This window comes from Salvelinus alpinus, chromosome 35 (genome assembly GCF_045679555.1).
Source record: "Salvelinus alpinus chromosome 35, SLU_Salpinus.1, whole genome shotgun sequence".
Classification (NCBI taxonomy): domain Eukaryota; kingdom Metazoa; phylum Chordata; class Actinopteri; order Salmoniformes; family Salmonidae; genus Salvelinus; species Salvelinus alpinus.
Window position 1 is genome coordinate 15,118,595 of NC_092120.1, and position 22,340 is coordinate 15,140,934.

At 42.9% G+C, this 22,340-nt stretch overlaps 2 protein-coding genes across 3 annotated transcripts; one reads left to right on the forward strand and one right to left on the reverse strand.

Annotated features, from left to right (window-relative positions):
* Window positions 1–302: 302 nt before the first annotated feature.
* LOC139564658 (pre-mRNA-splicing factor ATP-dependent RNA helicase DHX16-like) lies at window positions 303–17,420 on the reverse strand. 2 transcript variants are annotated; one of them, XM_071384373.1, is made up of 21 exons: window positions 17,058–17,420; window positions 16,123–16,325; window positions 15,787–16,019; window positions 15,269–15,443; window positions 15,099–15,155; window positions 14,689–14,943; window positions 14,269–14,505; window positions 13,752–13,943; window positions 13,394–13,504; window positions 13,164–13,279; window positions 12,770–12,980; window positions 12,278–12,376; window positions 11,541–11,693; window positions 7,637–7,777; window positions 7,251–7,413; window positions 6,905–7,023; window positions 4,553–4,620; window positions 4,160–4,322; window positions 3,628–3,789; window positions 2,231–2,404; window positions 303–1,036 (listed from the first exon to the last, which is right to left on the reverse strand). In XM_071384373.1, exons 2-21 carry the CDS (start codon window positions 16,318–16,320, stop codon window positions 908–910), a joined length of 3,156 nt encoding a protein of 1,051 aa, XP_071240474.1. In that variant the 5' UTR covers window positions 16,321–16,325; window positions 17,058–17,420; the 3' UTR covers window positions 303–907. The 2 variants fall into 2 exon arrangements, with proteins under 2 accessions (XP_071240474.1, XP_071240472.1); XM_071384371.1 differs by having other exon boundaries at window positions 15,269–15,446.
* Window positions 17,421–22,154, forward strand: LOC139564660 (lysosomal thioesterase PPT2-A-like). The gene is made up of 8 exons (XM_071384376.1): window positions 17,421–17,994; window positions 20,055–20,208; window positions 20,298–20,393; window positions 20,636–20,743; window positions 20,891–20,974; window positions 21,312–21,396; window positions 21,560–21,614; window positions 21,713–22,154. The coding sequence occupies exons 1-8, from the start codon at window positions 17,839–17,841 to the stop codon at window positions 21,854–21,856; spliced, it is 882 nt and encodes a 293-aa protein (XP_071240477.1). The 5' UTR covers window positions 17,421–17,838; the 3' UTR covers window positions 21,857–22,154.
* Window positions 22,155–22,340: the final 186 nt, after the last annotated feature.

Sequence of the window (22,340 nt, forward strand, 5' to 3'; positions counted from 1 at the left end):
TCCTGTGCCATTCAAACAGGCAAAGCAGCAACCTAAATATAGCCCTGATACTCTGAACTTCCTCATACAGGTAAATCAAAGACAGGAAGAAGTAGCTAATTCTATGTATGGGCTATCATAAGGTTAATGAATAATGGGGACAGGCATTGACAAATGTTCATGTTAGCAACTATGTAAACTGTCAGACACACCCATGTTAACAAAAACAAACACTTAGCTCCTAAGCTAGTCACAGGACAAAGCAAGTGCCTGTTAAAAGTTTATTCCCATAGAAAAAGAAAGAGACGACAGCAGAAACACACTGAAGTCAAACACACACAGCACTGTTTTATTTCAGTCTGGTAGGTGTAATTGGGACAAGAAAATACATTTACAACCCCAACAACACCCAGACATTGGGAAACAAAAGTTAACTATTTAAGGAAAGTAAATAGGCAAACTCTCTGGTAGTTATTGGCCATTACGTACAAAGCAGTAGCCCTGTCATTTGGAGTAGTCATTTGTTTTGATCTGTCTTGCTGCTGTTTCTGCATCATGGAGTAGGGTGAAGTTACCCCCCTATACACTGATATTGGGTCAGTTTTGCATTTCAGCCCTAATGGTTAGGGCATGGGGAGGGGAAGCGGATCCTAGATCTGTACTTAGGGGAATCTTCACCCCGGACCCTGCATCATACCAGACACAGGAAACTCTGTGACAGTCCAAGTGCATAACATTTCCTTATCATCAAGCTCTGATAGGTGGTTTATGATAAATAAGCCCATAACCATACAAGTTTTTATCCAGTTTCTTTTTTTTTGGGCTCAAGGGCCCCAAAGTTTTTTTTATATCACAGTTCCTTATGGCAGCCCTGCTTGGCTGTCTATCTCTGAGGGGAGAAAGTCTCTGTCTTTTCTAGCTCCTGTCCTTAGCCCAGCTCTTCCTTAGCCTTGCCCTGTTTGCGAGGCATCTTCTTACTGCTGCTGTCCTCCAGCTCCTTGTTCTTGTAGTAGTGGGGAGCCACCTCCAGCAGCCAGCTGCTGTCTATCTCAATCACCTTGAGGCAGAGAAAGAGGTTCAAATAAAAAGGGGGAAAATATATTTACATGAATTCAAAGTAATGTATGAATAACAGCACCTTCCTTCCCCTTAAAATCGTATTCATTCTGTCCCATGCAGCTTAAATCTCAACATACATTATGTACAGTGCATTCGGAAAGTATTCAGAACCCTTGACTTTTTCCACATTAGGTTACGTTGCAGCCTTATTCTAAAATTGATCAAATAAATACACATTTCCCCCCTAAATCTACACCCAATACCCCATAATGATAAAGCAAAAGTTTAGAAATGTTTGCTAATATACAGTACCAGTCAAAGATTGACACACCTACTCATTCCAGGGTTTTTCTTTACTTTGACTATTTTCTACATTGTAGAATAATAGTGAAGACATCAAAACTATGAAATAACAGACATGGAATTAAGTAGTAACCAAAAAAAGTTTAAAACAAATTAAATATATTTAAGATTTGAGATTCTTCAAATAGCCACCCTTTCTTTGCCTTGATGACAGCTTTGCACTCTTGGCATTCTTTCAACCAGCTTCACGAGGTAGTCACCTGGAATGCATTTCAATTAACAGGTGTGCCTTGTTCCTTCAAACTCTTGGTTTGGGTTTTGCTCTGACATGCACTGTGAACTGTAGGACCTTATATAGACAGGTGTGTGCCTTTTCAAATCATGTCCAATCAATTGAATTTACCACAGGTGGACTCCAATCAAGTTGTAGAAACATCAAGGATTATCAACTGAAACAGGATGCATCCGATCTCAATTTCGAGTCTCATAGCAAAGGGTCTGAATACTTAAGTAAATAAGACATTTCTGTTGTTTATTTTTAATATATTTGCAAAAATTCCTAAAAACCTGTTTTCGTTTTGTCATTATGGGTTATTGTGTGTAGATTTCTGAGAATTTGTATTTATTTAATCCATTTTAGAATAAGGCTGTAACGTAACAAAATGTGGAAAAAGTCAAGGGGTCTGAATACTTTCCGAAGGTACTGTATATAATACTGTATACAAAGACAATGCTACCTGGAGTCACTTGATATTACAACAAGACAGCAACAACTCTCCCCTAAAGTTTTACTTTGCCCTTCACGGTGGTGGATTGCTTCCAGATCTGCCTCACACGGAGAAACATACACACAAACATGACCACAAGTCTACTAGTACTGATGCCAGACCTGTCTCATGAACTCCTTGGTGGTGAAGACCAGCTCGTGGTAGATGAGCCAACGGGGCTGCTCCTCGAACAGGGAGCTGTTGGGGTGGACGTAGACTGTCTGCTGGTGCTTCACTGTCTTGTAGCCCCCCTTGCTAAGCCGCGCCGTGTGGTAGAAATACCCCGCCGTCACTGCCTGAGAGAAGGAGAAAACATATTTATTTAACCTTTATTTTACATGGTTGTCCATTTGAGGTCAAAATACATATTTTTAAATGAAGTATCAGTGAGAGAGAGAGAGAGACAAAGAGAGGATGTATGAGTGATTCTATGTGTGCACGCTGTGAGAGAGTATGAGTGATCATGTTACTGAGATGGTGAAAATTGACCGCAAAAATCCCAAACAGATATAGTATTTGACAAAAACAGAGTCCTTTCAAACCTTGATTTCATACGATCACATATGCTTCTCTATTTATGCGTGGGAATACTTGGGAAGAGGTGTCCTAAATTAAAATCACTTTGAGCTGATTGTGGATTTTTTTAAACTTGGGGGGCCAAATAAAAACACCCACGGACTGCCTTTTGGGGAGTTCTTGTGTATCAGTTTCACTGGAGAATGGACTGTGATGATGATGATGATGAAGTTGGGAAAGCACGGAGCGTCCATTCAGATGCATATTAAGTGAACTCAACCTGCCTCTCCAACGGAGTGGCCGGCTTAACACCCGGCATGATTTAAGAACTGTTTTAAGAACTGTGCTCCTGTACACCCAACAGCACACTTTTAGTTGTAGCCCCAGATAAAAACACCTGATTCAACATGGAGGGCTTGACGTTTAGATGACAAGTTGAATCAGGTGTGCTGTTTGGAGGTACCCGAGGACTGGGGTTGGGAAACACTGGTCTACACTCCAGGAGGGTGTTTAAAAAAAATACATGGTTAACTAGAGGAAACGGTTTTATTGTGTGTTCATGGTTAAGCGGTTTTAAGGTATGTTCATGGTCCAACTGTTTTAAGGTATGTTCATGGTTAAGCTGTTTTAAGGTATGTTCATGGTCAAGCTGTTTTAAGGTATGTTCATGGTCCAACTGTTTTAAGGTATGTTCATGGTTAAGCTGTTTTAAGGTGTGTTCATGGTCAAGCTGTTTTAAGGTATGTTCATGGTCAAGCTGTTTTAAGGTTTGTTCATGGTCCAACTGTTTTAAGGTGTGTTCATGGTCAAGCTGTTTTAAGGTGTGTTCATGGTCAAGCGGTTTTAAGGTATGTTCATGGTTAAGCTGTTTTAAGGTGTGTTCATGGTTAAGCTGTTTTAAGGTGTGTTCATGGTTAAGCGGTTTTAAGGTATGTTCATGGTTAAGCGGTTTTAAGGTGTGTTCATGGTCATGAGGTTAGGGTGCGTTCACAGTCACACTGACCTTGCGGATGGGCACAATGTCGCCGCCTGAGCTGCACACCTCCACCTCGATCCTGTCCATCAGGCCCTCCAGCTGCTCCCTGACATCCCGCGCCCGCTTCATGGAGCGGAACTGGATGAAGTTCTCATAGCACCACTGGGTGGAGTAGCCACTCTCTAGCCACTGAGGGACAAATGAAGCAGTCAATATCACAGACTGAAAACAAAACATAGAACAGCATTTCCCAAACTTTTTGTACAAATAATTATAATTATGTTCCGGCACCCACACCATCCGCTCCGACAAAAATCAGCCCGCTGCTGAACATAGTTGCCTTCCCCTGCATTAGGGCATTACCATGGCTAAATGGTTTGCAACAGAAAAACGAAGATGAAGATCCTCCATGTTTGTCTCTTTTTATTTTATTTTTTACAGTTGGTGCCAAATGAATATGACCCAGAACTGCTACCCTGATACCTTATATGAGACAAGTGGAAACAAAGGGGGGTAGTATCACATCTTTATCTTAACTATCAAACCCAATCCTCCTGACCTGTGTGTAGACGTTGAGCAGCACCATATGGTCTCCTCCGGGCACCACAAAGTTCTGCCTGGCATTGTCGGCGTGAACCACCTTGTCTTTGGGCCGGTAGAATATGGAGTTGTTCACAGACAGCATGGCCGCGATGGTCAACACCTCCTCAGAACACTTATACCTGGAGAGACAGAGGAAGATGGGAAAGTTTAGTGAAATACATTAAGGTGTTTCATGTCCTGTTGAATAATTGGCAATAAAGCACTTTTGTAATAAGAATAAAATAAATTATTGAGTGGGGGGGGTGAGAGAAAAAAAGAGAGAAAGGGGAATGATGAGCAAGGTAACAGAATAATAATAATAAAACTACATTCATTCCATGCCAGTGCCAGGATTGCCATAGAGACTCACTGTTCTGAGGCCAGGATCATCTTGCTCAGCATAGGGTCCACCGGCAGCTCAGCCATCCTGCGGCCCAACTGGAACACAACACACATGACATGACCTTTCACATCAAATAGTCACCTTTCAAAGGTATTAGAAGCCAATATGTTCATTCACCTGCCTAATGGTGATGGAATCGATTTGCCCTATTATATATCCTCCCTTCATTCCCAGAGGTCATTTGCACTTTTTAGGTTTGATTTATTCTCACCAAAGAATAAAAGGGAAAGACAAAACAGTACAGATAAAAATAAAACAAGCAACCACACCCCAAAAAATATAAGAACAAAAAAAGTTTTTCAATCAGTTAAACAAAGCATACTAATTATAACTGTACATGACATACTCAGTATAGAAGAAAAAACATGTTTGATTGTGTGTGTGTGTGTGTGTGTGTGTGTGTGTGTGTGTGTGTGTGTGTGTGTGTGTGTGTGTGTGTGAGAGAGAGAGTTAGGCTACATGGAGGTAGTTTGGGTCATCGGGCTGACACCTAATCTACGCTTGAAGTTATTGAGGGATGATGATGTTTTGGCAATATGAAGATTCCAGAGTACGAACCCTCTGTATCTGCTAGAGAACTGACTATGTGAGGCAGTGGGAAGGGTAAAGGTGTCTTGTGTATGCATGGATTTGGGATGGATTTGGGAATTAACCTGAATTAACCATTGAAGGGTTTAGGTGGATTGTCTGGGAGGCATGTGTATTTGTAGATGAAGGTGCATCATTTGAGTATATTAATGTTGTAGATAGACAATATATTGAGTTTCTTAAATGGAGGGAGAGCTGGAGCCAAGTAGTTAGAGGAGGTGGCTAGTCTTGTACGTTTATTTTGTGTGATGAGTCATTTGTGTAGGTAGAAAGCATATGTACTGGCCCAGACAATATTGCAGTAAATAATATATGGGTAAATGAAGCTGAGGTATAGTGTCAGGAAGCAAGCCCAAACCACTAATCTTTCTGATGATACCAAAGGACTTCAACACTTTGCTGCACACAAAGTGAATATGATCTTTCCAGGACAACTTTTCATCAACTAGAACACCTAGGAATGTTGTAGATTAAACCTGGTTCATTTCATTCCCACCAATTGAGATTCTGGCTCTTATAAAAATATATCTGATTCTTACCAGTAAATACAACGAAGTCTGATTTTTTATTACATTTAAAAGATAATTTGTTTATATGGAAATTCAGAAAACTGAGTTGGCTTCGTTGATTAGTGAATCGAAATTCTCGTGTGATAAAATCAAATTGGTATCCTCAGCAAAAAGAATGGGAAGTACGGTAGAAGACACAGCAGCAAGGTCATTGATATAGATTAGTAATAACCAAGGTCCAAGGATCAAACCCTGTGGAATGCCACAGGATATCTTGACCCTGGCAGATTTGGTTTGTGGGCATTTAAACATGAGATGGAGGAGTCCACCGTGCCCGAGATCCAGAGAACTAACCTGGGCAATGTAGTGCTACTGCTCAAGAGCTTGGGTACGGAACAGTTCTCTATCAAAAACATAATTATATAGCCACGTATAATAATTTTAACCGTAATAATGCAATTTAGCAAGTAATATTTCATGATCAACCCTGTCAAACACTTTGGATAAATCTAGAAAGATGCCAAGAGCGTATTCATTGTTGTTCGGGGCTGTAAAGAGTTTATCCACAAGTTGTAAGAGCCAAATCTGTAGATTAGTTTTACCAAAAAACATATTGGTGGTCATATAGAATAGTGTTGGTTTAAATGTTTCAACATTCTTTTATACAACAGTTTCTCTAGGATTAGAGAAAAACACAGTAGTACAGATACTGTGCAATAATTTGTAAAAGATCTTGCATCCCCAGATATATAGAGGGGGATAACTTTGGCAATTTTCAAATCTTTAGGAACAACACCAGTTTGCATTGATTTGGTAAAGATGTACGTTAGAGGCTCAATAATGGAGGAAGACAATGATTTCACCAAAAATGATTTCACCTCATCATGACTTGCTGCTGATATCTTTAAGTTACCAATCACCTCCATTACATCAGGTGGATCAAACTAAAGCAGTGAAGGAAAATGTCCCTTAATGTAACCCAAGGGATTTCCATAAATGTTTTTGATTTTCGTTGACAGAGAGGAACCAACATTCGCAAAAAAGTTATTTGATTCACGAGATAACATCAGGATCACTACAGGTCTTATCTCCAACAATAAATTGAGATGGGATAGCCGTAGAAGCCTTTTTCTTATTCAACTGATTTAACAAGGGAGGAGGGAATGGTGCCAATGCGATTGAATGGTGCCGTGGTTTTGATAGACAGTCAGGCGTTAGTTACCTTGGTGAGCTCTCCGAGGTGGTTGAGAGCACCCAGTGCATACAGCTGCTCCAGAGCTAGCACCAGGGTCTCGTGAGGGGGCGGGTCCATGAAGTCAAAGTGGATGAGGTCATTAATTCCTGTCGGGAAAAAATATATACGCCACTCCAATGTAAAACAAATCGACACGTGGGTTTGAGACGCTCATAATGAGGCCCTTTGCTCCACTAAGTCAAGTAAGTCAAACTCATAATAGTCAACTACAGACTATACTTCAGTGGATTACTTCAAGAGGACTTCTGTGCTTTTTAAAACGTGTTCTCTTATTTAGCACTGCGACATGACTTATAAAGAGTTTGTTCCGTACCCAAGCTCTTGAGCAGTAGCACCACGTTGCCCAGGTTAGTTCGCTGGATCTCGGGCACGGTGGACTCCTCCATCTCGTGTTTAAACGCCCACGCAGTGTAAAGACGGAAACACTTCCCAGCGGCCACTCTGCCTGCACGACCTGCTCGCTGATTGGCTGAGGCCTGTGGTGGATCAAAACACAGATGGAATCAGCAAACGGTCAGAATGTTGTCCAGAGAACTAAATCTACAAAAATGACAGTCAAAGAAACAGGTGTTTGAAATACTGGAAAGAGGCCTCTCCCACAACCACGGTACAACAACCCCAATAAGAGCCACATGAATGACCCTTTCTCTGACAATGACAACAAAATGGCTCGTTTGAAAACCAAAGCTAGCGTGTTACCCGTGAGCAAGGCGTGACAATCAGAGACTCCATCCCAGTGCGGGCGTTATAGCTCTTCTGCTTGCAGAAGCCTGGATCTATGACGTATATGATCCCATCGATGGTTAGAGAGGTCTCCGCAATGTTAGTGGCCACCACCACCTAAGGTCACGCAGAGAGAGGACACTTTGTACATCAGATAATGTGTTGGTACACAACACCACAAGAGAATGAGAAACATGGAGGCAGGAATCTGAAGAATGATGTCTTAAGTAGTCAAATCAAATGTTATTTGTCACATGCGCCGAATTCATCAAATTTATTTATATAGCCCTTCTTACATCAGCTGATATCTCAGTGTTGTACAGAAACCCAGCCTAAAACCCCAAACAATGCAGGTGTAGAAGCACGGTGGCTAGGAAAAACTCCCTAGAAAGGCCAAAACCTAGGAAGAAACCTAGAGAGGAACCAGGCTATGAGGGGTGGCCAGTCCTCATCTGGCTGTGCCGGGTGGAGTACGTGGTTAAGAACATGGCCAACAGGTGTACACCTTACTGTGAAATGCTTACTTACAAGCCCTTAACCTTTATTTTTAAGTATTAAGTAAAAAATGGATCAGTAGAAAATAAAACAAACAAATAATTAAACCGCAGCAGTAAAATAACAAGCAAGGCTATATACAGGGGGTGCCGGTACAGAGTCCATGTGCAGGGGCACCGGTTAGTCGAGGTAATATGTACATGTAGGTAGAGTTAAAGTCACTATGCATAGATTAGAAACAGAATAGCAGCAGTATAAAAGAGGGGTCTGGGTAGCCCTTTGATTAGCTGTTCAGGAGTCTTATGGCTTGGGGGTAGAAGCTGTTAAGAAGCTATTTGGACCTCGACTTGTCACTCCGGTACCGCTTGCCGTGAGGTAGCTGAGAGAACAGTCTATGACTAGGGTGGCTGGAGTCTTTGACAATTTTCAGGGCCTTCCTCTGACACTACCTGGTATAGAGGTCCTGGATGGCAGGAAGCTTGGTCCCAGTGATGTAAGCACTACCCTCTGTGGTGCTTTGCGGTCGGAGGCCGAGCAGTTGCCATACCAGGCAGTGATCCAACCAGTCAGGATGCTCTTGATGGTGCAGCTGTAGAACCTTTTGAGGATCTGAGGACCCATGCCAAATCTTTTCAGTCTTCTGAGGGGGAATATGCTTTGTATTGCCCTCTTCACAACTGTCTTAGTGTGCTTGGACCATGATAGTTTGTTGGTGATGTGGACACCAAGGAACTTGAAGCTCTCAACCTGCTCCACTACAGCCCTGTCGATGAGAATGGGAGGGTGCTTGGTCCTCCTTTTCCTGTAGTCCACAATCATCTCCTTTGTCTTGATCACGTTGAGGGAGAGGTTGTTGTCCTTGCACCACACGGCCAGGTCTCTGACCTCCTCCCTATAGGCTGTCTCATCGTTGTCGCTGATCAGGCCTACCACTGTTGTGTCATCGGTAAACTTGATGGTGGTGTTGGAGTCTTACCTGGCCGTGCAGTCATGAGTGAACAGGGAGTACAGGGGGGACTGAGCACGCACCCGAGGGGCCCCCGTGTTGAGGATCAGCGTGCCGGATGTGTTGTTCCCTACCATTACCACCTGGCGGTGGCACGTCAGGAAGTCCAGGATCCAGTTGTAGAGGGAGGTGTTTAGTCCCAGGGTCCTTAGCTTATTGATGAGCTTTGAAGGCACTATGGTGTTGATCGCTGAGCTGTAGTCAATGAATAGCATTTTTACATAGGTGTTCCTTTTGTCCAGGTGGGAAAGGGCAGTGTGGAGTGCAATAGAGACTGCATCATCTGTGGATCTGTTGGGGCGGTATGCAAATTGGAGTGGGTCTAGGGTTTCTGGGATAATGGTGTTGATGTGAGCCATGACCAGCCTTTCAAAGCACTTCATGGCTACAGACGTGAGTGCTACGGGTCAGTAGTCATTTAGGCAGGTTACCTTAGTGTTCTTGGGCACAGGGACTATGGTGGTCTGCTTAAAACATGTTGGTATTACAGACTCAATCAGGGACAGGTTGAAAATGTCAGTGAAGACACTTGCCAGTTGGTCAGCGCATGCTCGGAGTACACATCCTGGTAATCCGTCTGGCCCTACGGCCTTGTGAATGTTGACCTGTTTAAAGGTATTACTCACATCGGCTGCGGAGAGCGTGATCACACAGTCGTCCGGAACAGCTCTTGCTCTCATGCATGTTTCAGTGTTACTCGCCCTGAAGCGAGCATAGAAGTAATTTAGCTCGTCTGGTAGGTTCGTGTCACTGGGCAGCTCTTGGCTGTGCTTCCCTTTGTAGTCTGTAATAGTTTGCAAGCCCTGCCACATCCGACGTGCGTCGGAGCCGGTGTATTACAATCTTAGTCCTGTATTGACACTTTGCCTGTTTGATGGTTCGTCGGAGGGCATAGCTGGATTTCTTATAAGCTTCCGGGTTAGAGTCCCGCTCCTTGAAAGCGGCAGCTGTACCCGTTTGCTCAGTGCGGATGGGGCCTGTAATCCAGGGATTCTGGTTGGGGTATGTATGCACGGACACTGTGGGGACGACATCGTCGATGCACTTATTGATGAAGCCAATGACTGATGTGGTATACCCCTCAATGCCATCGGAAGAATCCCGGAACATATTCCAGTCTGTGCTAGCAAAACAGTCCTGTAGCTTAGCATCTTCTTCATCTGACCACTTTCTTATTGACCGAGTCACTGGTGCTTCCTGCTTTAGTTTTTGCTTGTAAGCAGGAATCAGGAGGATAGAATTATGGTCAGATTTGCCAAATGGAGGGTGAGGGAGAGCTTTGTACGAGTCTCTGTGTGTGGAGTAAAGGTGGTCTAGAGTATTTTTCCCGTCTGGTTGCACATTTAACATGCTGATAGAAATTAGGTAAAACTGATTTGAGTTTCCCTGCATTCAAGTCCCCGGCCACTAGGAGCGCCACCTCTGGATGTGCGTTTTCCTGTTTGCTTATGGCTGTATACAGCTCATTGAGTCCGGTCTTAGTGCCAGCATTGGTCTGCGGTGGTATATAGACAGCTATGAAAACTCTTGGTAAATAGTGTGGTCTACAGCTTATCATGAGATACTCTACCTCAGGCGAGCAAAACCTCGAGACTTCCTTAGATTTCATGCACCAGCTGTTGTTTACAAATATACATAGGCCGCCGCCTCTTGTCTTACCAGAGGCCGCTGTTCTATTCTGCCGAAAAATCTTAATACCCGCCAGCTGTATGTTAATCATGTTCGTCGTTCAGCCATGGCTCGGTGAAACATAAGATATTACAGTTTTTAATGTCTCGTTGGTTGGATATAAGTGCTCGTAGTTCGTCTATTTTATTTATCGATTGATTGTACGTTGTCTAAAAGGACCGATGGTAAAGGCGACGGACCGTCGTCCGAGATATCTCCGTCTTTTCGCTCCTGCGAATGACGGGGATGAGGGCCTCGTCGTGTGTCTGGAGTAAATCCTTCCTGTCCGACTCGTTGAAGAAGAAGAATTCCTCCAGTACGGGGTGAGTAATCGCTGCCCTGATATCGAGAAGCTCTTTTCGGTCAAAAGACACGGTGGCAGAAACATTATGTACAAAATAAGTTAAAAATAATGTGAAAAAACATACACAATCGGTTACAGGATCGTAAAGCGGCGGCCAACTCCTTCGGCGCCATTAGCGTAAAATGCGCCAAATGACATAGTAGAATAGAATCTACTACATTGACATAAGTGCAGCATGAAATCTACAATAACCTAGGTTGAGTTGGATTTCCATTTGGGTAAAGAAAATAATGCATACATATATTTTTTTACATTATTTGATCACAGAAGATAAAACATATTTCCAAAGTGGTCCTTGAGCACCCCCTAGTGGCCCAAGTGTAAATGGACAGAAGAGGTCCCCTCACCTTGCGTGAGCCAGGGGGTGTGGGGCTGAAGATCTTGGCCTGCATGTCGGAAGGTAGGTTGGCGTAGATGGGAAGCACCAGGAGCTCCGATATCTTAGAACCCAGACGCCTGCATCTCTCCTGCAGCAGCTCACAGCAAGTCTCAATCTCCTCCTGTGGAAATAGAGAGAGACGGGAGAGCGGTAAGGACAGACACCTTGGCAGAAAGTAAGTTGACTGAGAACACATTCTCATCTACAGGAACGACCCGGAGAATAGTTACAGGGGAGGAGAGATGAATGAGCCAATTGGAAGCTGGGGATGATTAGGTGGTATGAGGGCTAGATTTAGCCAGGACACCGGGGTTAACACCCCCTACTCTTACGATAAGTGCCAGGGGATCTTTTAGAGACCACAGAGTCAGGACAACCGTTTAACGTCCCATCCGAAAGACGGCACCCTACACATTAAAGAGCCACATACAGAATGAATAGACTTAAGATGGTTGCTGATGTAGTGTGATTTACCAGATGTAGTGTGATTTACCAGATGTAGTGTGATTTATGAGATGTAGTGTGATTTACGAGATGCAGTGTGATTTGTAGTAGGCCTAGCTAATGTGTAGTGACTGATGTAGGATCTGATGTTGAGTGAGAGCAGATGTAATGTGACGTAGTAGCCGAGGTAGATGATGTAGTAGCTGATGTAATGTGAATGTCAGCGTTGAGGTGAGGGGTCAAGGTGCGAGTGTGCCAGACCTGTCCAGTGAGGAAGACCAGACAGTCTCCAGGGGGCTGTGTGACGTGGATCTGTAGCACCGACACAACACAGGCCTCCAGGTAGTCTGCCTCAGGAGCCTGAGAGAGAGAGAGAAATAGTAAACAATACCAGATAGCAAAACGTACAACAATAGAACAGATAATTGGCCTCCATCTTTGACTTACATTAGTATCATCCATCACTTCTCACGAGTGAAATGATTCACATTCTAAAAGGTATTTACAGTCATTCAAAGTTATGCATATGGCTGCATTCCGTTTCTTCCGCCTTCTCTCAAAGAGTGCACTTGCTCACTTCCTGTCGCAGATTTAAAAGGCTCTATATTGGTTTAAACATTGCCCGGAGGGAGTTTTCATGTTAAATCCATCGTGGGAAATGCGCAAGTGCACACTTCGGGAGAACGGTGGAGAATGGGGATGCAATCTTTTGTCCTGAGGCCATTTCACTATACAGATGGTCAGCAGAGGTACCTTAGTGTAGAAGATGTCCACAGGGAACCTCCTGCCGGGGATTCTGAATACCGGAGCGTCGTCAAAGAAGCAGGAGAAGCGCTCTGTGTCCAAGGTGGCGCTGGCCACCAGCACCTTCAGGTCCGGACGGAACCGGGCAATGTCCTTGATCAGACCAAACAGGATGTCTGTGTGCAGCGTCCGCTCGTGGGCCTCATCAATGAGGACCACACTGAGAGAGAGGAAGGGATCATTGATCATGTATTGTTATCCTGTCATACTGACTATAAACAATATTGCAGGGAATTATTTCATTTCTTATTTTTGTAAAACACAATATACCACTTTTAAACATAAACCTCCACATATGGAAAACATATCTAAAGATAAGGACAGATGGGGCATATAGTGGTACCTGTAGCTGGCCAGATCAGGCTCTGTCAGGAACTCTCTGAGCAACATTCCATCAGTCATGTATTTGAGTACTGTCCTCTCCGACGTACAGTCCTCAAAACGGATACTGTAGCCTACCTGAGGAAGAAAGGGGTGGTTGGACAAATAAGGTTAGTTTATGTTTTCTACCATATACAGTAAGAATAATTTATGCTTCATTGGAGTGAAAGAGAGCGGTTGTGCCATTTTCACCTCGTTGCCCAGCTTGACGCCCACTTCTTGTGCCACCCTGGCTGCTACGGACATGGCTGCCACTCTACGGGGCTGGGTACACCCAATCTTCATGCCTCCATCATTGTATCCCTAGGAGATGTAAACCCAGACAACAGGTCAACAAAGATAACATACACAGAAAAGCATAATGCCACAAATGGATCAGGTTGGAAGACTACAAAAAAATTGGGGGGACAAAACACTGAAGATTCAAGACGACTTTGTCAAATGTACACAAAATGTCCAATGGAAATGTGTCCTCTGCTTCTCTCTAACCTCTTTGATGTGTGTCCATAATAATGTTTATGGACGTGGCCCTTGAATAACGTGTACCCACCGACTCCATGAGGAACTGGGGGATCTGGGTGGTCTTGCCGGAGCCCGTCTCTCCCTCGATGATCAGGATCTGGTGCTGCTGGATGGCCAGGAGCAGGTCCTCTCTGTAGGGGAACACGGGCAAGCTGCGTCTCACTTCCTGGATGGACTGCTTCTGGACCTCCGCCTGGGACAAGGCTGCCTGCTCCTGCTCCTGGAGACACACAGCATGTAAGTCGCTCTGGATAAGAGCGTCTGCTAAATGACTTAAATGTAAATGTAAATGTAATGAAGACAATATTGCAATTGCACTGTATTGTTCATTGTGACATGGAAATTTGTCCTTGGCACAGTTAGAAATGCTCCAGAAGCTCAGGTGTGTATTTGTTGATTGCTATTGAATATGTATGGAATGTTAAATATTTTCTGAATTTGAATTATTACAATATTTTGTTCGACTAACATCCATAATTATAGCTCTATTCCTTGCAATCTATCAGAGATAAACGCTTCAATGATAAAAGTTAGTGTCAACCAACCTTTTCATCCTGGGTTCCCTTCATGATGACGGCACTGCTGACAAAGTTGATCATCTCGTCCTCCTCCAGGATCAGCTGGTACTTCTCTCTTTCTGCCTTCAACCCTTTCTCCCTCTCCTTCTTGGCCCCGAAGCTGAGCGAGGCGGTCTTCAACCTCTCCTCCTCCCAGCGACCCTGCTCTCCTCCACCCTCCATGGGCATCTCCAACTCCAGCTCCATGTCCCTCTGGGGAATATCCTAGAGCGATGGAGAAAGAGAGAGAGGGTCAGAGATAGAGGGAAGGACAGAGAAAGAGGGAAATAGAGTGAGCGAGATATATATAATCAAGCCCCGGATCTTAGTGTTTCACATATCTCCATTTCAACAAGAGTACTGGCTATCCATGGCAGGACCATTACCAGCCAACTATCTCCTCCTTACTTTACTCCTCTTCTCCTCTGGCATATAGTATCTGTTCTTCCTCTCCTCTTTCTCCTTGTCGCCGGCTTTCTTGTAGTCCTTGGCCAGGTCTCGGAGGTTGCGCTTGTACTCCAGCTCCTTCCGCTCCCTCTCCGTCAGCGCGTCCGTGGAGAACAGGTACTCCTCGTCGGCTATCTCTGCCTCCAGGTCCTCCAGCTTCTCAGCCTCTCTCTTGGACAGGTAGTTCCTGCGAGACTCCTTCCGCAACTCTGGAAGCTATAGAAAAGACGAGAAGATAGGTGGTGACCATAGTCATATAATGAGTCTGAGGGGCTCTCCCTGTTCTAGTAATTCTATTTCTACTGTTTTTTTTATACCTAGACGATAGTCTATTATACGATAAGTTACTGGGAATTTGATAATGTGCTCACGATTTTCTTGTGATCCTCCTCTGCCATCTTTAGTCTTTTCTGAGCCTCCTCGTAGCCCTGGTGAAAAGGTCATGGAAAAACATTTAGCCAAAAATCAAAACACACCTACAAGTACACTAGTAAGTCAAATGTACTGGGTTGGGTCCCATCATTTTGATAGTCAATCCCACCTTCTTGTCCGTTCTCTCCATGATGTTCCTCGTCTTGCCTTTGTCCTTCAGTTTCATTCGTTCGGCAAAAGCATCCCTCTCTTCCAGATCCAGTACGCGTTCTCTCTCTTCCTTCTCCCACTCCTCCTCCTCATCATCCTTCTTACTGGACTTCTGGTCGCCATGGCCCAGCTTACTACTGAGAAAGGGCCTTTTAGAAACTCAAATCACACAATCTAAGTGGAGGCTTGTTCAAGCAAGCATTGAAGCCACAGAGGAGTAGCAGCTGAAAAAATGAAGACTACACAGCATGAAAACAATCAAAATATTCTCGGGTAACTGGCTTCATTGTTGTAATGTATTTATGGTTGCAAGTCAGTTAATGAGACCATAGACTCCTGAAGCTGCATCCTGTCTCCCTGAAGTCCATACAAGTCAAATACAGCTGTCAACATTTTGCTAAAAAGCAACAAAAGAGAGGAAAGCAGGTAGAACCTGTCACAAGCAAGCAACATGAAACTCTATTCCAGGTTGATTACCTTTTAGGGGTCTCCTCTTCACTAGATGATTGACTCTCCTCCCTTTTCCTGAGGTGCTTCCTCTTATCGCCTCTGTCTTTACTTTTCTTCTTCTCCTTCTCCCTCTCTCTCACTGCCTCTCCGTCACTCTCGCTGTCCGACAGTAGGGTGTAAGTTCGATTCTTCCTCTCAATCTCCATGACGTGTCGCTCTATCGCTCTGGCTGGCTTTTCAACCACTTGCTTACGAGGAATCTGAAACACATAGATGAAAGTCATTTCTAGATGCTCATAATAACCACAGTAAAAATAAGAAACAAGCACGCAGTTAAAACACAAAGAAAGCAAATCATTTTACCTTTTCATACAGTTCCTGTGCAAAGGCGATCACTCTCTGATTAATGTCGATGGTGCTCGTCGACTTGAGGTGGGCCACAAAGTCTTGAGAGCTTGAGGATTTACGCGCGGAGCCAATCATGAACTGGGCGACATATCTGTCACTAAGGCCAAGGATGTCGTGCAGACTGTCGCTCACCCATTGTTCTAGGTTTGCCATTTTGCCTAATTGGGAGACAAAATCAGTTAGCTACAGTAGATGTAGACAGAGAGTTGTACAGTACTAGGTATCACAGGAGGCTGATGAGGGGAAAACGGCTCATAATAATTGCTTATCCCGCTCCAGTCATTACCACGAGCCAGTTCTCCTCAATTAAGGTGCCACCAACCTCCTGTGCTTGGTATATAAAATGTCATTCTGTAGCAATGGTGATGATGTAGCAGGGAATGGCTGGCACAGCAAGATTCATATGCTACACAAGGGTATATTGAAACAATAAGGCAGGAGAGGGTGTGGTATATGACTATGGGCTGTTCTTAGGCACGAAGCAACGTGAAGTGGCTGGATACAGCCCTTACCCATGGTATATTGGCCATATATCACAAGGGGCCTTAAAAGGTATTATAAACTGGTTTAACAATGTAATTAGATCAGTAAAAATATTTTTGACAATATACCACGGGTATGACAAAACATGTATTTTAACTACTCTAATTACGTTGGTAACCAGTTTATACCAATAAGGCACCACCGGGGCGCGCTGCGTCGTGCAGGAGAACAGCCTCATGTGGAGTTGCCTTACTGCTTAATTATAAAACGGAATAGATCCGCTGCATGATCTTAAGTAGGAACTATCGAAATGCAAGCCCTCTAGCTTTTCTTTCCCTCCTTTATTTGCTCTTTGACGATCTGAAAACTATTCATTACATTGATAGGTAGCTAGCTAGCCACCTTACCTTGTTTTGAAACCTTCACGCAATGAACATGGTGGTGATCTATGAAAACAGCACAACATACAGTAGCTAGCAAGCTTAGCAAAACAACGAGCTCAGTTTAGGTTAATTTGCTTCACGCCTGGCTAATAAGTGGACGTTTAACTAACAAGCGAAGTCAATACTAACAACAGTCATGTTGGTTTCAATTACACTTGTTAAGCAAAACTTATCCACAACTTCTTGCTAAAGCTACCCACTCCATCCATGGTGCGACAACCGGAAGTGGAAACACGTATTTCAATAAGTCTCTGATCGGATTCTGCCCCCTGGTGGAGGTGTACAGAACAACTCAATCAGAACAAGTGTGCACTGCGCATTTTGTTTGTCCAAATGATGGCACATCTGCTACTTACATCGGTCGTTGTTAATACCATAAGTTTATGAGGCATTTTGCATTACACTCAATGGTTAAAGACTTTTTGTGAGTGGAATTCATCCACAGACTGGAAAGCGTAAAACTCCCTTAAAGTGCGTGTAGTGACCATTGAATCATAGTGAATTAAATTGATGGCACCAAACACTCAAAGTCGAGCGAGGCTAGCCATTGAATTAAGATGATAAAGGAGGAAGAGGAGTGTCTTCTTCCGCGAACACCACAACAGATGTGTAATAATGAAAGTAGGTAAACATAGTAAACTGGAACTTAAATGTCCATTTTCATTTATGCTAAGGTGATGCAACCAATTGTTCTATCCTGCACGCTGAAGGAATCAAACTTTATTTATCGGTGGTTTAATTGAAAATGAGAACGTCGTTGGACATCAATGTCAATGGACTTCTGCTGCTCTTATGTGGAGTTAACCTGGCCGGAACACTTGGGTACAAACCTGTCATCATTGTTCACGGCCTCTTTGACGGTCCTAAACAATTCCTTATGATGAGTCGTTTGATACAAGAGGTACGTTTGTAGGCCAAGCCTCTACAACACACATTTAACCATAATTATATACTTATTAAACAGAAAAGAAAACAAGTATTATGTAAATTGAGACTGATTAGATCATTGAGGTGTACAGTACCAGTCAAAAGTTTGGACACACCTACTCATTCAAGAGTCTTTCTTTATTTTTTACTATTTTCTACATTGTAGAATAATAAGGGAGACAACTATGAAATAACACATTTGGAATCATGTAATAACCAAAAAAAGTGTTAAATAAATCAAAATATATTTGAGATTTGAGATTCTTCAAAACTGGGTGGTTTGAGCAGTGAATGCTGATTGGCTGAAAGCCGTGGTATATCAGACCGTATACCACGAGTATGAAAAACATGTATTTTTACTTCCCTAATTATGTTGGTAACCAGTTTATAATAACAATAAGGCACCTCGGGTGTTTGTGGTATATTGCCAATACACCATGGCTAAGGGCTGCTCTAAGGGCTGTATCCAGGCACTCCGCATTATGTCGTGCATAAGAACAGCCCTTAGCCGTGGTATATTGGCCATATACTGCACAACACCCCGCCACCCAGCCTTATTGCTTAAATATACCACGGGTATGATGCAAAATGACTTGTTTGCTGTTCTAATTACGTTGATAACCAGTTTATAATATCAATAAGGAACCTCAGGGGTTTGTGGTATATTGCCAATAACCATGGGTAAGGGCTGTATCCAGCCACTCCATGTTGCTGTACCCAGGAACACATTGCGTTGTTCATGAGAACAGCCCTTAGCCATGGTATATTGGCCATATACCACACCCTCTCGGGCCTCAGTATAATGATATGATGGGCCAATATTACAGGCTGAAAACATTGTGTTTGCTCTTGGTATTGGGGAAATTATGACTGGATGACTTGAACATCTGCTTTTTTCTCTCTGGAGAATGTTTAACAGGAAAATGGCCACAGGTTTTTAGAGGAATAGAATGTTATGTATGATATACATTTGTATCACAGGTGCACTAAAACAGGATCTGATCAAATTCTCACTTCATGTGAAACTGTTTCCATGGATACTTATGTGGGGGAAAAAAGAAAGTGAGAGCACTTTATACAGTGTGTGAGTGATAAAATATGTTTTTGGGGCCACCAAAATGTTTTACACCTAGTAACTCATAAATAATAAGTAGAAATATTCAAACTTGCATCCTTAAATAAAAGCACTAAGAAGCCAAAAAAGCATCCACCTCAGTTTCACGTGAAGTGAGAATTTTAGAAGATCCTGTTTTAGTGCACCTGTGATACAAATGTATGTCATACATAACAACGCAATGTGGAGTGCCTGGATACAGCCCTTACCCGTGGTTTATTGCCAACATACCACAAACCCCTGAGGTGTCTTATTGCTATTATAAACTGGTTACCAATGTAATTGGAACAGTAAACAAGTAATTTTGCATCATACCTGTGTTATATTTAAGCAATAATGCCCGTGAGGCGGGGTGTGGTATATGGCCAATATACCACGGCTAAGGGGTGTTCTTATGCACGACGTGGAGTGCCTGGATACAGCCCTTAGCTGTGGTGTATTGGAAATATACCACAAACACCCGTAGTGCCTTATTGTTATTATAAACTGGTTACCAACATAATTAGAGCAGTAAAAATACATGTTTTTTCATACCTGTGGTATACGGTCTGATATACCACAGCGTTCAGCCAATCAGCATTCAGGGCTCGAACCACCCAGTTTATAATGTATGTTATAATATGATAGGATTGTTTTTTTAACAGTTTCACTAATTCATTCTAATTAACTTAATCATTATGACACACCCCTCACTATTGTCATTGGTTGCCTACATAACCTGGTTCAAGTAATCATGACATTACCCTGAAGAAGGCACAGTGATGCAGAAATGTTGGTATATACCCAATAAATTACTGGGAGTTTATATATGGAGTGTGCGACTCTCTTTATTTTTAATATAATATGATAGGATAACATGTTTCAGGTACATCGTTTTTGTCTTGTAACTTGCAATATAAGCTGATGTATTCTTTTGACAGGCCCATCCAGGTACCAACGTGTCAGTGATTGATCTGTATGATAACATGGCCAGCCTGAAGCCACTGTGGGTGCAGGTGCAGGGCTTCAAAAAGTTGCTCTATCCAATCATGCAGGAGGCAGAGAATGGCATCCATCTTATCTGCTTCTCACAAGGTCTCTATCTCAGTTATTTAGCATTTTTGGAACAAGATGTAGAGATATAACGCTTTCCGCTTAATGCTGTCTTCCCCTGCTTCTCTTAGGTGGTCTGATATGTCGAGGACTTCTTTCTACACTTCCTGACCATAATGTCCAGTCCTTCATCTCCCTCTCATCACCACAGGCTGGCCAGTATGGAGGTCAGTGATGGTCACTTTCTTCTCCTAAGTCATTTTTTCTTTTATCAGGCAAGGCCTAGGTATAGCTCTTTAACACAATGAAATGTTGCTTTTTGTCATACAACAAAGCCAAACAAATTATATTAATGTCTCACATTTCAAATAAAAAGTGAAACTTTGCACGCCGTGTGTAAATTTGAAACACATATATTCCACACACCACACACATTTTTACTAGCCTTTTCGTTGTGCTTCTCCCACAGACACAGACATTCTGAAAATGGTTTTTCCTCACTATCTAAAGGCCCGTGTTTTTCACGTGTGTTACTCTTCAGTAGGACAGAAATGGTCCATCTGCAACTTCTGGAATGGTAAGAGAGAATTGAGTAGTTAAAGGGGAAGTTCGGTGTCGAACAAATAGAGAACCAGAACATTCGTTTGTAGATGTGTATCTGAGTACAGTAAAGAGGCTCACAACTGTTCCTTTGTGCTTGCACCAAAATGTTTTGTCCTACCAGACCCACACCAAAGAGAACGCTTCCTGAAGAGCAGCAATTATCTGGCCCTGCTGAATGGAGAAAGACCACACAGGGAAATGACAGGTACTGAAATTCATTCCTACTGCAGATATCTCAGTATCCAAAACTGAAAATCTAGATTAGATTAGTACCATTAACTGATAAGGGCCAGACAAAATCTCCAGCAAAGTTCCTTACTTCTCCTTTCACACTGTCTTGTCTGCATAATGGACAAACATTTTGTAGCAGCATATTATGTTTGGCTTAAATTTCTTTCTCAATATATATTTGATAAAACTGCAGATTCAGTCTGGCCCTACTGACACTGTTGTCCTAAGTAGTTGTAAATTCTATAAAATGTGGAGCGACATAGTTACCCTCACTCTCAGAACAAATAAATGTATCTCTCTCTAATCATCAGAGTGGAGGAAGAATTTCCTGCGTATCAACAAGCTGGTGTTGATTGGAGGACCAGATGACGGAGTGATTACACCATGGGAGTCCAGGTATCCATGGTCACCATCACCACCATTATTTTATACTAAATGAATTGCCCTGTTGTATATCCTGCATTCTTACACACACATTGGTTGCATCTCTGAGACGTGGGTTCGACACTAGTGACACTATATACCTATTGGACTAACCATGTCTGTTCTCTCCAATCAGTCACTTTGGATTTTATGACATTAACGAAACCATTGTTGAGATGAAGAACCAGGAAGTAAGTTACTTTAATGGTACCATCTACCATCATTGATAATGTTCATGTCCTAATGTGATGGATAACTATGTGCTTCTCTGTCTCTCTCATTTGAATAGTGGTACGGTAGGGATTCGTTTGGGCTGAAGACACTGCATGCTCGTGGAGACCTGGCTGTGTATGTGCTCTCAGGAGTGAAGCACGGCTTTTGGCATTCGAATGAGACGGTGTTCAGAGACTGCATAGAGGAGTGGCTGACATGAACATGCTCACGTTCACACATACACACTAAATATAATGTTCACAGAAATGGTTCTGCAAATTGTCTTTGATTGACATGCCATAGTTGTATGTAGTGCCTACTCTATATTTTTATACATTATTGTTTATCTGTGATTATGAAACAGCGAAATCAAGTGTTTTTTGTGCAGTAATAGGAAATACACCGAATGTAACTAAATTTCACATGGTGTGTTCTTGCCCAATGCTTTCACTCTTCTCCTGGTGAATCAGACTTGTTTCTCTCTTTGAATAAATCTGTGTGATAGTGTATAATCTTTATATTTGACTGAATCTTCAAAATGATTACAGAACATTGAACTACCATGTTGGCACACAATCGCCCAAGCATGCACATTTCCAAGTTACATAAGGATGGGGGGGGGGCTATATTCTGGGAATGATTGCCATCAGAATCAAATGTAATCTATAATGTTGCATAAACTTGAATTTCATTCCATTGTCGCT